This window comes from Melopsittacus undulatus, chromosome 22 (genome assembly GCF_012275295.1).
Source record: "Melopsittacus undulatus isolate bMelUnd1 chromosome 22, bMelUnd1.mat.Z, whole genome shotgun sequence".
In the NCBI taxonomy this organism is placed as follows: domain Eukaryota; kingdom Metazoa; phylum Chordata; class Aves; order Psittaciformes; family Psittaculidae; genus Melopsittacus; species Melopsittacus undulatus.
Genome location: NC_047548.1, coordinates 123,572 through 139,218, shown reverse-complemented (window position 1 = coordinate 139,218; position 15,647 = coordinate 123,572). Strand labels below are relative to the sequence as shown.

Here is a 15,647-nt window from a genome sequence, read left to right as displayed (position 1 = left end):
GGGGGGGGACAGCGGGGGGATGGGGGAGGATACTGGGATGGGAGGCACCAAGGGATGGGGGGGGGGATGGGGGGGACCAGGGATGGGGGGGGCAGTGAAGGGATACAGGGAGGCAGCAGGGATACAGGGGGATATTAGGATGGGGGGCACCAAGGGACGGGGGGGGCAATGAGGGGGTACAGGGGGGTACGGGGAAGGGGGGAGGGATACAGGGGGACAATGGGGATGGGGGGCACCAAGGGGGATGGGGGGCGGTGAGGGGATGGAGGCAGCAGGGATACAGGGGGACAATGGGATGGGGGGCACCAAGGGGGATGGGGGGCAGTGAGGGGATGGAGGCTGCAGGGATACAGGGGGATGGAGGGATGGGGGGGGACCAAGGACAAGGGGACACTGGGGGGACCCTGGGACATGGTGGGAGAGGGGCAATAGGGTGAGAGCAGAGGGAGGGGGACAGTGGGGGGGGACAGCAAGGAACAGGGGGGCAAGGGAGAAAGAGGGGACACCCGGGGGGGGGGAAGACAGGAGGGGGCCTGGGTGTGCACAGGGTGTGTAAGGATGCAGGAGGGTGGATGGGGATGCACTGATGCATTGGGGTGTAAGGGGGATGCATTGGGGTACAGAGGGGATGTATTGGGATGCATTGGGGTGCATTGGGGTACAGAGGGAATGCATTGGCATTGGGATGCATTGGGGTACAGAAGGGATGCATTAGGATGCACTGGGCTGCACTGGGGTACAGAGGGACTACACTGGGATGCACTGGGGTGCATTGAGTTGCATTGGGGTACATAGGGGATGCATTGGGCTGCATTGGGGTACATTAGGATGCACTGGGCTGCATTGGGTACATTGGGTTGTATTGGGGTGCATTGGGGTACATTGGGGTGTATTGGGGTACATTGGGGTACATTGGGGTGCATTGGGGTACATTGGGGTGTATTGGGGTACATTGGGCTGCATTAGGATGCATTGGGGTACATTGGGGTGCATTGGGGTACATTGGGTTGCATTGGGGTGTATTAGGGTACATTGGGGTGTATTGGGGTACATTGGGGTACATTGGGTTGTATTGGGGTACATTGGGGTGTATTGGGGTACATTGGGGTGCATTGGGGTGTATTGGGGTACATTGGGGTACATTGGGGTGTATTGGGGTACATTGGGGTACATTGGGTTGTATTGGGGTACATTGGGGTGTATTGGGGTACATTGGGGTGCATTGGGGTGTATTGGGGTACATTGGGGTACATTGGGGTGTATTGGGGTACATTGGGGTGCATTGGGGTGTATTGGGGTACATTGGGGTACATTGGGGTGTATTGGGGTGCATTGGGGTGTATTGGGGTACATTGGGGTACATTGGGGTACATTGGGGTACATTGGGTTGTATTGGGGTACATTGGGGTACATTGGGGTACATTGGGGTGTATTGGGGTACATTGGGTTGCATTGGGGTACATTGGGGTACATTGGGGTACATTGGGGTGTATTGGGGTACATTGGGGTACATTGGGGTACATTGGGGTACACTGACCCCCCCAGGCCCCAGCACCACGTGCTCGGAGGACTCGTGCGCGCACCACGGGCTGTGCCTGCAGCACTGGGATGGATTCACCTGTGACTGCTCCATGACCGCGCACGGCGGCCCCGGCTGCAGCGAGCGTGAGTGGGGTCTGCGCATGCGCGGGGGGGAGGGGGGGGGGGGGGGGGGGGGGGGGGGGGGGGGGGGGGGGGGGGGGGGGGGGGGGGGGGAGCACCAGCCCCGCCCACTGGGGAGGGGGAGGGGGGGGGGGGCTATGGGGCTATATAGGGATGCTGTGGGTGTCTATGGGGCTCTATGGGTCCCTGTAGGTCTCTATAGGGATTCTATGGATCTCTATGGGGCAGCCATGGGTCTCTATGGGTGTCTGTGAGTCCCTGTGGGTCTCTATGGGGATGCCGTGGGTATCTATGGGTGCGTCCCTGCAGGTCTCTATGGGGCAGCTGAGGGCCTCTATGGCTGTCTATGAGTCCCTATGGGTCTCTATGGGTCCCTGTAGGTCTCTATGGGGATGCTGTGAGTGTATATGGATATCTATGGGTCTCTATGGGTCCCTATAGGTCTCTATGGGGATGCTATGGGTCTCTGTGGGGCTGCCGTAGGTCTCTATGGGGCAGCCACGGGTCTCTATGGGTGTCTATGAGTCCCTGTTGGTCTCTATGGAGCTTCTGTGAGTGTCTATGGGTCTCTATGGGTCCCTGCAGGTCTCTATGGGGATGCTATGGGTCTCTGTGGGGCAGCCATGGGTCTCTATGGGTGTATAGGGGTCTCTGTCCATCTCTATGGGGCTACCATAGGTGTCTATGGGTCCCTGTTGGACTCTGTGGGGCTGCTGTGAGTGTCTATGGGTCCCTGTTGGTCCCTATGGAGCAGCCATGGGACTCTATGGGTCTCTGTGGGTCCCTGTGGGTCTTCTGTGGTTCCCTATGGGCTCCTATGGGGCAGCCATGGCTCCCTATGTCTCCCTGTGGGTCTCAGTGGGGCACCCGTGGGTCCCTATGGTTGTTTATGGTTCCCTGTGGGTCTCTATGGGGATGCTGTGGATACCTATGAGTGCCTATGGGTCCCTTTGGGTCTCTATGGGGCAGCCGTGGGTCCCTATGGGTGTCTATGGGGCAGCCATGTGTCTCTGTGGCTCCCTGTGGGTCTCTATGGGGATGCCATGGGTACCTATGAGTGTTTATGGGACACTTTGGTTCTCTATGGGGCAGCCATGGATCCCTATGGCTCCCTATGGGGATGCTGGGGGTACCTATGAGTGCCTATAGGTCCCTGTGGGTCTCTATAGGGCAGCCATGGGTCCCTATGTGTGTCTGTGGGTCAGCTATGTGTCCCTATGGGTCTCTGTGGGGCAGCCGTGGGTCCCTATGTGTGTCTATGGGGCAGCCATGTATCCCTATGGGTCTCTGTGTGGCAGCCATGGGTCCCTATGGCTCTCTGTGGGTCTCTATGGGGTAGCCATGGGGCCCTGTGTGTGTCTATGGAGCAGCCATATGTCCCTATGGCTCCCTATGGGTCTCTATAGGGCAGCCATGTGTCCCTATGGGTCTCTATAGGGCAGCCATGGGTCCCTATGGGTCTCTATAGGGCAGCCGTGGGTTCCCCCTCGTGGGTCCATCCGTGGCCCCACCCCCTCGAGCCCCTCCCCCCGCAGCCCCTCCCCCCTCCCCCGCCCCTCCCGCTGCAGCAGCCGCCGCCGCCGCCGCCGCCCCACGGCCCCCGCGCCCCACCGCGAGCGAGCGCCGCGCCCCACCGCGCCCCATAGCGCCGCAGCCGGAGCCGCGCAGGCCAGCGCCCCCCCCCCCCCCCCCCCCCCCCCCCCCCCCGGCACCATCCGCATCCCTGCACCCCACATCCCTGCCCCACATCACCCATCCCTGCCCCACAGCATCCCCTGCCCCACATCACCCATCCCTGCCCCACATCCCCTATCATCCGCCCCACACATCCCGCATCCTCCGCCCCACATCCCGCATCCACACATCCCACATCCCCCGCCCGACATCCTCCATCCTCCGCCCCACACATCCCGCATCCTCCGCCCCACATCCCGCATCCACACATCCCACATTCCCCGCCCGACATCCTCCATCCTCCGCCCCACACATCCCGCATCCTCCATCCTCCCCCAGCCCCACATCCCCCATCCTCCTCCCCAGAGCATCCCCCCCCCCCCCACATCCTCCCCCATCCCCACATCCCCCATTCCCATCCCCCCCCCCCCCCCCCATCTCCCCCCCCCCACCTCCCCCGGATGATGCTCGACCCCCTCTGAGCCCCCCCCCCCCGTCGCCCCCTCCCCCCGCCCTGGCCCCCCCCCGCTCCGGGGCCCCCCCGCGCCCCCCCCCCGCATGCGCTGAGCCCCGGGGGGGGGATCCAGAGCCCAGGGGGGGCCGGGACCCCCCGAGCCCTCCGGGACCCCCCCACACCTCCAGGGGGGGGCTGCCCCCCCCCCACCCCCATTGGGGGCCCCCTCAGCCCTATTCTAAAGGGGGGGGATTCGGGGACCCCCTCCCCCCCCCGCGGCCTTTGTGGGGTGACCCCGGGCCTGGCCCTGAGGGATTTGGGGCTCCCCCCCCCCCCCCATCCCCCCCCCCGAACCCCACTTTGGGGCTCAGCCCCCTCCTGTCACTGCCCCCCCCCATTTTGGGGTGAGGCTCAACCCCCCCCCCCCCCCCCACGTTTTGGGGTGAAAACTCCTCTTTTTCAGTGCCCCCCCCCATTTTGGGGTCCCCCCCTCTCCCATTGACCCCACTTTGGGGTGACCCCTTCTCCATCCCCCCATTTTGGGGTCTCCGTTTCCCCCCCCCTCTTTGGGGGTGACCCCCCCCTTCCTCCATCACCCCCATTTTGGGGTCCCCCCCTCTCCCATTGACCCCACTTTGGGGGTGACCCCCTCCTTCCATCCTCCCCCTTTTTGGGGTGATCCCTCTCCCCTCACCCCCCCATTTCAGGGTCCCCCACACTTTGGGGTTGACCCCCCCCCCTTCCATCCCCCCCCTTTCCCCCCCATTGACTCCACTTTGGGGTCCCCACTCTCACCTCCATCCCCCCCCCATATTGGGGACCCCCCTCTCCCATTGACCCCACTTTGGGGTCTCCCATCCCCCCCATTTTTGGGGTTCATCCCCCTCATCCCTTCCCCCCCATTGACCCCACTTTAGGGGTCTCTCCCCTCCCCCACATTGACCCCTGTTTGGTGTCCCCCCTCTCCCCCCATTTTTGGGGTTGACCCCCCTCATCCCCCCCATTTCCCCCCTCTCCCATTGGCCCCACTTTGGGGTCTCCCCTCTCCCCCATTGACCCCACTTTGGGGCTGACCCCTCACCCCCCCATTTCCCCTTCCCCCCTCATTGACCCCCCTTTGGTGTCCCCCCTCCCCATTTTTGGGGTTGACCCCATCCCCCCATTTCCCCCTCCCCCCCCATTGGCCCCACTTTGGGGTCTCCTTTTCCCCCCCATTTTTGGGGTTAACCCCCCCACCCCCCATTTCCCTCTCCATTCTACTGACTCCCCCATTGGGGTGTCCTCTCCCCTCCCCCCCCCCATTTTTGGGGTCTCCCCTCCCCCCCCATTGACCCCACTTTGGGGTTTACCCCCCTCCGCTCGCCCCATTGACCCCCCTTTGGTGCCCCCCTCCCCCCATTTTTGGGGTTGAACCCTCACCCCCCCATTGACCCCACTTTGGGGTTGACACCCTCATCTTCCCCATTTCCCCCTCCCCCCCATTTTTGGGGTCTCCCCTCCCATTGACCCCACTTTGGGGTTGACCCCCCCTCATCCCCCCCATTTTTGGGGTTGACCCCCTCATCCCCTCCCCTCTTCCCCATTGGCCCCACTTTGGGGTTTCCCCTCCCCCCTCATTAACCCCACTTTGGGGTTGATCCCCTCATCCCTCTCCCCTTCCCCCCCATTTTTGGGGTCTCCCCCCCATTGACCTTGCTTTGGGGTTGACCACCCCTCATCCCCCCCATTTTTGGGGTCTCCCTTCCCCTCTCATTGACTCCACCTTGGGGTCTCCTCTTCCCACCCATTTTTGGGGTCTCCCTCCCCCTGTCATTAACCCCACTTTGGGGTTAACCCCCCTCATCCCCCCTCCACTCCCCCCATTGACCCCCCTTTGGTGCCCCCCCTCCCCATTTTCGGGGTCTCCTTTCCCCCCCCATTGACCTCACTTTGGGGTTGACCCCCTCATCCCCCCCATTTCCCCCTCCCCCCCATTTTTGGGGTCTCCCCCCCCCCCATTAACCCCACTTTGGGGTTGACCCCTCTTCATCCCCCCCATTTCCCCCTTCCCCCCATTGACCCCACTTTGGGATCTCCTCTTCCCCCCCATTTTTGGGGTTGACCCCCTCATCCCCCTCCGCCCCCATTGACCCCCCTTTGGTGCCCCCCTCCCCCCATTTTTGGGGTCTCCCCCCCCATTAACCCCACTTTGGGGTTGACCCCCCCATCCCCCCCATTTTTGGTGTCCCCCCCTCCTTCCCTCCATCCCCCCCATTTCCCCTCCCCCCACTTCGGGGTTGACCCCCCTCACCCCCCCCTCATCCCCCCTCCACTCCCCCCATTGACCCCACTTTGGTTCCCCCCCTCCCCCCATTTTGGGGTCTCCCCTCCCCCCCCTCATTGACCCCACTTTGGGGTCTCCTCTTCCCCCCTTTTTTTGGGGTTGACCCCCTCACCCCCCCATTGACCCCCTTTTGGTGCCCCCCCCATTTTTGGTGCCCCCCTCCCCCCCATTAACCCCACTTCGGGGCTCCCCCCGTCCCCCTTAGCCCCGCCCCCTCTTGGCCCCGCCCCCCTAGCCCCGCCCCCTTAGCCCCGCCCATGCGTGCCGGGGGGGGGGCGGCGGCGCTGCTGGCGCTGGGGGCGCTGCTGGCCGCGGGGGCGCGCGCGGCGCGCGTCAGCTCCAGCCTGGCGAGCACGCACCACGTGCATCACTTCCACAGCCGCCACCGCAGCGTCCCCATCGCCATCAACCGCGCGCCCGTGCTCAGCAGGGGGCACCACGGTGAGGGGGGGGGGAGAGACCATGTCATGGGGGGGGGGGGACATGGACACCCCATAGGGATGATGGAGACACCTATAGGGACATGGAACCAGCCATAGGGAGAGGGTAGGCAGCCCGTGCTCAGCTGCGGGCACCACGGTGAGGGGGGGGGGATGATGGAGACACCTATGGGGAGATGGAGACATCCATAGAGACATGGACCTGTCCATCCATGGGGAGATGGAGACACCTATAGGGACATGGAGACATCCATAGGGAGATGGAGACATCCATCCATAGGGAGCTTAACACCCCATAAGGACAGGGACACCCCATAGAGACATGGACCCATCCATAGGGATGATGGAGACATCCATCCATGGGGAGATAGAGACGTCCATAGGGACATGGACACCCCATAGGGAGATGAACACCCCATAGGGACATGGACACCCCATAGGGACATGGACCCATCCATAGGGATGATGGAGACACCTATAGGTAGATGGAGACATTCATGGGGACAGGGGGATGAACCCACCTATAGGGACATGGACACCCCATAGGGACATGGACACCCCATGGGGACAGGGACCCATCCATCCATGGGGATGATGGAGACATCCATGGGGAGAGGAAACCATCCGTAGGGACCATAACACCCCATAGGGACATGGAACCATCCATAGGGACATGGACACCCCATAGAGATAGGGACCCATCCATGGGGACATGGAACCATCCATAGGGAGAGGGTAGGCAGCCCGTGCTCAGCAGGGGGCACCACGGTGGGGGGAGAGACCATCTATGGGGGGGGGGGGATGGAGACCCCATGGGGATGATGGAGACACCTATGGGGAGATGGAGACATCCATAGGGACATGAACACCCCATAGGGAGCTGAACACCCCATAGGGACATGGAGACATCCATCCATGGGGAGATGGAGACATCCATGGGGACAGGGACCCATCCATGGGGGGGACGAGGGGGGGACGTGTGGACATGGACCCATCAATAGGGATGATGGAGACACCTATAAGGGACATGGACACCCCATAGGGACAGGGACCCATCCATCCATGGGGAGATGGAGACATCCATAGGGACCATAACACCCCACAGGGACATGGAGACATCCATAGGGAGATGGAGCCACCTATAGGGAGATGGAGACGTCCATAGGGACAGGGACACCCCATAGGAAGCTGAACACCCTGTAGCCCCTATAGAACCCTATAGAACCCCATAGAACCCCATAGCCCCTATAGAACCCCATAGCCCCTATAGAACCCTATAGAACCCCATAGCCCCTATAGAACCCTATAGAGCCCAATAGCCCCTATAGAACCCTATAGAGCCCCATAGCCCCTATAGAACCCCACAGCCCCATAGCCCCTATAGAACCCTATAGAACCCCTCTAGTCCCCATAGCCCCTATAGAACCCCATAGCCCCCATAGCCCCCCTAGAGCTCTGTCCCCCCCCAGCGGGCACCACGTACATCTTCGGGCGCGGCGGGGGCCTCATCACCTACACGTGGCCGCCCAACGAGCGCCCGAGCACCCGCGCGGACAGGCTGGCGCTCGGCTTCAGCACCAGGCAGCGCGACGCGGTCCTACTGCGGGTGGAGAGCGCGGCCGGGCTGGGGGACTTCCTGCAGCTCCATATAGTGAGTGACTATGGGGCTATGGGGTGTATATGGGGTGTATGGGGATCTATGGGGTACATGGGGATCTATGGGGTACATGGGGCTGGGGGACTTCCTGCAGCTGCATATAGTGAGTGACTATGGGGCTATGGGGTGTATATGGGGTGTATGGGGATCTATGGGGTACATGGGGATCTATGGGGTACATGGGGCTGGGGGACTTCCTGCAGCTGCACATAGTGAGTGACTATGGGGCTATGGGGTGTATATGGGGTGTATATGGGGTACATGGGGATCTATGGGGTGTATGGCGATCTATGGGGTACATGGGGAGCTATGGGGTACATGGGGCTGGGGGACTTCCTGCAGCTCCATATAGTGAGTGACTATGGGGTGTATATGGGATCTATGGGGTACATGGGGCTGGGGGACTTCCTGCAGCTGCACATAGTGAGTGACTATGGGGGGTATGGGGTACATGGGGATCTATGGGGTACATGGGAATCTATGGGGTACATGGGGCTGGGGGACTTCCTGCAGCTGCACATAGTGAGACACTATGGGGTGTACGGGGGGCTATGGGGTACATGGGGATCTATGGGGTACATGGGGCTGGGGGACTTCCTGCAGCTGCACATAGTGTGGACGGGGGGGGGGTATGGGGTATAATGGGGTATATGGGGGTATAATGGGTATGGGGTGATGGGCAACTTCCTGCAGCTGCACATAGTGAGAACATGGGGGGTAATGGGGGATATGAGGGGTATGGGGGTTATGGGGGCTATAGGAGCTATAGGGGCTATGGGCGACTTCCTGCAGCTCCACATAGTGTGTACAGCATGGGGGGTATGGGGACGGGGGGGTATGGGGGCTTTATGGATGTGGGGGGCAATGGGGGCTATTGGGGCTGTGGGGTGCTGGGTGACTTCTCCATCTCCACACAGTATGTGCATGGGGAGCATGGGGGACATGGGAGCTATGGGGGCTAAGGGGGCTATGGGGGTGTGCAGGGTATGCGGTTCGTGGGGGGGTGGGGGCCTGCCTGTAGCCCCACATTGAAAAGGGGGAAGGGGGGAGTTGGGGGGCTTGAGGGGGCATTTGGGGTATGGTGGAAATGGGGGTGATGGGGCTATGGGGGTGATGGGGCTATGGGGGTGATGGGGCTATGGGGGTGATGGGGCTATGGGGAGGTCTTGTGGTTATTGTGGGGTGATGGGGCTATGGGGCGGGTGTTGTCTCTATGGTGTTGCTGCTGCTCCCCCATCCCATGGGGTGTGTGTGGGTTGCTGTGGTTCGCTGTGGTTTGCTGTGGGTTGCTCTGGGTCACTATGGGTCGCTGTGGGTCTCTATGGGTCTCTGTGTTTCTCTATGGCTCTCTATGGGTCTCTATGGGTCTTTATGGGTCTCTGTGGGTCTCTATGGGTCTCTATGGCTCTCTATGGCTCTCTATGGTCTCTATGGGTCTCTATGGATCACTATGGGTCACTATGGGTCTCTGGGTCGCTATGGGTCACTGTGGGTTGCTATGGTTCTCTATGGTTCTCTATGGCTCTCTATGTGTCTCTATGGTCTCTATGGTTCTCTATGGCTCTCTAGGGGTCTCTATGGCTCTCTATGGGTCTCTATGGCTCTCTATGGCTCTCTATGTGTCTCTATGATCTCTATGGTTCTCTGTGGCTCTCTATGGGTCTCTATGGTCTCTATGGTTCTCTATGGCTCTCTATGGCTCTCTATGGTCTCTATGGTCTCTATGTCTCTCTCTGGCTCTCTCTGGCTCTCTATGGGTCTCAGTGGGTCAGTGTGTGCCTCAGCCCCCCCTCCCGCAGGCTCAGGGGGCCGTGGGGGTGCTGTTCAACGTGGGCACAGAGGACATAGCCCTGGAGGAGCGCGCGGCTCCGGTCAGTGACGGTCGGTTCCATGTGGTTCGGTTCACGCGCAGCGGAGGCAACGCCAGCCTGCAGCTGGACGGCGGCGTCCTGCACGAGCGCTACCCGCCAGGTACCGCGCGCGCCGCGGCCCTATGGGGCCCTATGGATCCCTAGAGCAGCCCTGTAGCATCCCAATAGCATCCTGATAGCATCCCTATAGTACCCCTATAGCATCCCTATAGCATGCCTATGGATCCCGATAGCAGCCTTATAGCATCCCTATAGCAGCCCTATGGATCCCTATAGCATCCTGATAGCATCTCTATGGATCCCTATAGCATCCCTATGGGTCCCTATAGCATCCCTATAGTACCCCTATAGCATCCCAATGGCATCCCTATGGATCCCTATAGCAGCCCTATGGAGCCCTATAGCATCCTGATAGCATCCCTATAGCACCCTGATAGCATCCCTATAGCATCCCTATGGATCCCTATAACACCCCTATAGCATCCTTATGGATCCCTAGAGCATCCCTATAGCATCCTGATAGCATCCCGATAGCATCCCTATGGATCCCTATGGATCCCTATAGCATCCGTATAGCACCTCTATAGCATCCCTATAGCATCCCAATAGCAGCCCTATAGCGCATACAGGAGCCCCTATAGCACCTTATAGCACCCATAGACACCCCATAGCCCCCCATAGAACCCCTGTAGTCCCCTAATGAATGGCTCCTCCCCTAATTAGGGCCCCCCCTAACCAGGGCACTAACGATGGGCACGAGGGGACCCCGGGGACACCCCCCTAACGCCCCCCTAAACGCCACCTAAACCCCCCCCCCCATGGTGACACTGGTGATGGGGACGTGGTGGTGATGCCATGGAGCACCATGGGGATGCCGATGGTGACAGCCTCAAGTCACCGGCCCCGCCATGGTGATGCTGATGGTGATGCCATGGTCCCACCATGGTGATGCCAATGGTGATGCCATGGTCCCACCATGGTGATGCCAGTGACACTGATGGTGATGCCATGGTCCCACCATGGTGATGCCAGTGACACCGATGGTGATGCCATGGTCCCACCATGGTGATGCTGGTGACACTGATGGTGATGCCACGGTCCCACCATAGCGATGCCAGTGACACCGATGGTGATGCCATGGTCCCACCATAGCGATGCCAGTGACACCGATGGTGATGCCATGGTCCCACCATGGTGATGCCAGTGACACCGATGGTGATGCCATGGGACACCGATGGCAATGCTATGGGATATCATCGGGATAGCCACGGCAGTGCCACGGGTGACATCGTGGTCCCACCATGGTTCATGATGGTGATGCCAATGGTGACCCTGTGGAACACCATGGTGATGCCACCAGTGATGCCATGATCCCACCATGGTTCCATGATGGTGATGCTAATGGTGATGCCAATGGCGATGCCACCATAACTCCATGATGGTGATGCCAATGGTAACCTGTGGAACACCATGGTGACGTCAATGGTGATGCCACCCTGGTACCATGATGGTGATGCCAATGGTGACCTGTGGAACACCATGGTGACGTCAATGGTGATCCCACCATGGTTCCATGATGGCGATGCCAATGATGACTCCAATGGCGATGCCAGTGGTGATCCCACCCTGGTACCATGATGGCGATGCCAATGATGCCGCCCATGGCGATGCCACCGGTGGCCCCGTAACGCTCTTCTCCTCCCTCCGAAGGCAGCGGGGACAGCGAGCGGCTGGCGCTGGCGCGGCAGCGCATCCCCTTCCGCCTGGGGCGGGTGGTCGATGAGTGGCTGCTCGACAAAGGTAACCGGGCAGAGAGCACCCCCCGCCCGCCCCACAGCGCCCCACAGCGCCCCACAGCGCCCGTGGGGCTGCCACCCACACCCCCATGGATGCGCATCAGGGATCGCGGCCGCGGGGGTCTGGAGACCCAGAGGTGTGGGAGCCATAGGTCCGGGCCCCACAGCTCTGAGGAGCCAGACCCCCGGCCCCATAGATCCAGGTGCCACATCCCTGTTGTCCAAAGGGGGGTCCCATTGACCCCGTTGTCCCCATTGATTCCATTGACCGCTGGGGGCGCTGCCCCATTAACGGCCCCTTAAACCGCGCTTTAACCCTTCGAGTGCTGCCGGCCCCCGCCCTAAACCAGCATAAACCAGTTTAAACCAGCATAAACCCACAGCGGCACCGGGTGGGGGGGGAGGGAGGGGAAGGGAGGGTGTGAAGGGGGTGTGCAAAAGATGGGGTGTGCACAAGGGATGGGTGTGCATAAGGATGGGTGTGCACAAGGAATGGGTGTGCATAAGGATGGGTGTGCGCAAGGGATGGGTGTGCACAAGGGATGGGTGTGCACAAGGATGGGTGTGCGCAAGGAATGGGTGTGCACAAGGGATGGGTGTGCACAAGGGATGGGTGTGCGCAAGGATGCACCAACACTACAGCACCAGCACAACAGGCACAGCCCATGACAGTGTGTGTCACTGCACACCACTATTGTGCAACAAACACCGTAAACCTTGTGCATCACAACCCATAACCCTTGTGCATCACAACCCATAACCCTTGTGCATCACAACCCATAACCCTTGTGCATCACAACCTATAACCCTTGTGCATCACAACCTATAACCCTTGTGCATCACAACCCATAACCCTTGTGCATCACAACCCATAACCCTTGTGCATCACAACCCATAACCCTTGTGCATCACAACCTATAACCCTTGTGCATCACAACCTATAACCCTTGTGCATCACAACCCATAACCCTTGTGCATCACCGCACACAACTCTTGTGTATCAAACCCCATAACCCTTGTGCATTGCACCCCATGGCACTTGTGCATCACACCCATTGCACATCACCCCATGGGACTTGTGCACTGCACACCCCTTAACCCTTGTGCATCACAGCCCTTGTACATCACCCCATACCCCTTGTTCACTCACCCCATAACCCTTGTGCACCACAGCCCTTGTGCATCACCCCATACCCCTTGTTCACTCACACCCCATAACCCTTGTGCACCACAGCCCTTGTACATCACCCCATACCCCTTGTTCACTCACACCCCATAACCCTTGTGCATCACAACCCTCGTGTATAACAACCCTTGTACATCACCTGATGGCCGTCGTGCATCACATCCCTTGTGCATCACCCCATACCCCTTGTTCACTCACACCCCATAACCCTTGTGCATCACAACCCTCGTGTATAACAACCCTTGTACATCACCTGATGGCCTTCGTGCATCACATCCCTTGTGCATCACCCCATAACCATTGTGCATCCCCCCTCACACCCCCCATACCCTGTGTGTCCCCCCCCATGCGTGCTCCTGCACCGCGGGTACGAGCACACTGTACCCCCCCAGGCCGTCAGCTGACCATCTTCAACAGCCGCACACCCCATACCCTTGTACATCACATCCCTTGTACATCACACCCCATAACCCTTGTACATCACATCCCTTGCACATCACATCCCTTGCACATCACACCCCATACCCCTTGTACATCACATCCCTTGCACATCACACCCCATAACCCTTGTACATCACATCCCTTGTACATCACACCCCATACCCTGTGTGTGTGTGTGTGTCCATGCGCGCTCCCGCACCGCGGGTACGAGCCCCACCTCTGCCCCCCCCAGGCCGTCAGCTGACCATCTTCAACAGCCAGGCCGTGCTGCGCGTCGGGGGTCGGGACCGGGGTCGCCCCTTCCAGGGGCAGCTCTCGGGGCTGTACTACAATGGGCTGAAGCTGTTGGCTCTGGCGGCCGAGGGACACCCCCGGGTCCGCCTCGAAGGGGACCTCCGATTGGTGGGGGGGGCTCCTCCTCCCCCCCCGCCCCCCCCCGCCCTGCCCGGGGCCACCCCCGCCCCCCCCGACATGGCCACGACCATCATGGAGACCACGACCACCATGGCCACGACCACCACCCGCAGGGGGCGCTCGCCCACGCTCAGAGACACCGTGGCGCAGGTGAGGGGGGGGGGCACCCATGGGGGGGGGTCCTTGAGGTCACTCAGCACCCATTGAGGGGGGGGTGGGGGTCACCAGGCACCCATTGACGGGGGGGGTTTGGGATCATCCATCACCCATGGGGGGGGTTGGGGTCCTTGAGGTCACCCAGTACCCATTGGGGGGGGTTGGGGGGGTCCTTGAGGTCACTCAGCACCCATTGAGGGGGGGGGGTTGGGGTCACCCAACACCTATGACACCTATGGGGAGGGGTTTGGGGTCATCCAGCACCTATGGGGGGGGGGTTGGGGGTCCTTGAGGTCACTCAGCACCCATTGAGGGGGGTTTGGGATCATCCAGCACCTATTGAGAGGGGGGACTTTGGGTGTCTTTGGGGTCCCCCAGCACCCATTGGGTGGCTTTGAGGGGGTTTTGGGGTCAGCCATCACCCACTGGGGGGGTCTTTGGGGTCCCCCAGCACCCATGGGGGGGGGGGATCAAGGGAGTCTTTGGGGTCACCCAACATCCATTGAGGGGGGTTTGGGGTCACCCAACACCTATTGGGGAAGGGGGGGGTTGGGGTACCCCAGCACCCATTGAGGGGGGCTTGAATGGGTTTTGGGGGTCTTTGAGGGAGTTTTGGGGGTCTTTGGGGTCCCCCAGCCCCCATTGGGGGGGGGTTGAAGGGGGTTTGGGTGTCCTAGAGGGGGTTTTGAGGGGTCTCTGGGGACACCCAGCACCCATTGGGTGTCTTTGGGGTGTTTTGAGGTGGTTTTAGGGTGTTTAGAGCTGGTTTAGGCTGTTGCTGGGGTGTTTGGGGGTGTATTCGGGCTGTTCTATGCTGTTCCTGGGTGGTTTTGGGCTGTCTTTGGCTGTTTTAGACTGTTTCTGGGGTGTTCCTGAGTGTTCTCAGGGTGGTTTTGAGGTGTTATAGAATATCTTGGGGGGTGCGGGGCGTGTTTCATGGTGTTTTGAGCTGTTTTAGGCTGTTTCTGGTGTGTTTTGGGCTGTTTTATGCTGTTTCTTAGGTGTTTCTGGGTATTTTTGTGGTGTTTTGAGCTGTTTTAGGCTGCTTCTCAGGTATTTCTGGGTGTTTCCAGGTGTTTTAGGCTGTCCCTGAGGTGTTTTGAGATGCTTTATGTGGTGTTTCTGGGTGTTTTTTGGGTGTTTGGAGCTGTTTTAGGCTGTTTCTGGGTGTTTTCAGCTGTTCTAGGCTGTCTCTGGGGTGTTTCTGGGTGTTTTTTTGGGTGTTTTCAGCTGTTTTAGCCCATTCCTGGGGTGTCTGTGGGGGGCAGCGTTGGGTACCTGGGCTGTCCCCACAGAACACGGATGATTTGCTGGTGGCCTCGGCCGAGTGTCCGAGCGATGATGAGGACCTGGAGGAGTGTGAGCCGGGCACAGGTGGGTGCTGCTCCGGGCACGGGGGGACCCCAGAGCGCGGCACCGGGGACGGACCCCCCGTGGGCACGGGCAGCGGCCGCGCTGATGACACACGGGGTCAGGGACACACACGTGATCAGTGACACACATGTGATCAGTGACACACACGTGATCAGTGACAGACGTGATCAGTGACACGTGATCAGTGACACACACGTGA

General features: G+C 60.4%; 1 protein-coding gene across 1 annotated transcript in view; it reads left to right on the top strand.

Moving 5' to 3' along the window:
* Positions 1-15,647, top strand: part of LOC117437424 (neurexin-2-like) — a 50,015-nt gene that overhangs the window by 29,888 nt on the left and 4,480 nt on the right. Inside the window, 6 exon segments of the mRNA XM_034071775.1 lie at positions 1,546-1,665; positions 8,023-8,204; positions 10,010-10,181; positions 11,792-11,881; positions 13,737-14,068; positions 15,370-15,448. Of these exon segments, the coding sequence (XP_033927666.1) occupies positions 1,546-1,665; positions 8,023-8,204; positions 10,010-10,181; positions 11,792-11,881; positions 13,737-14,068; positions 15,370-15,448 (975 nt within the window).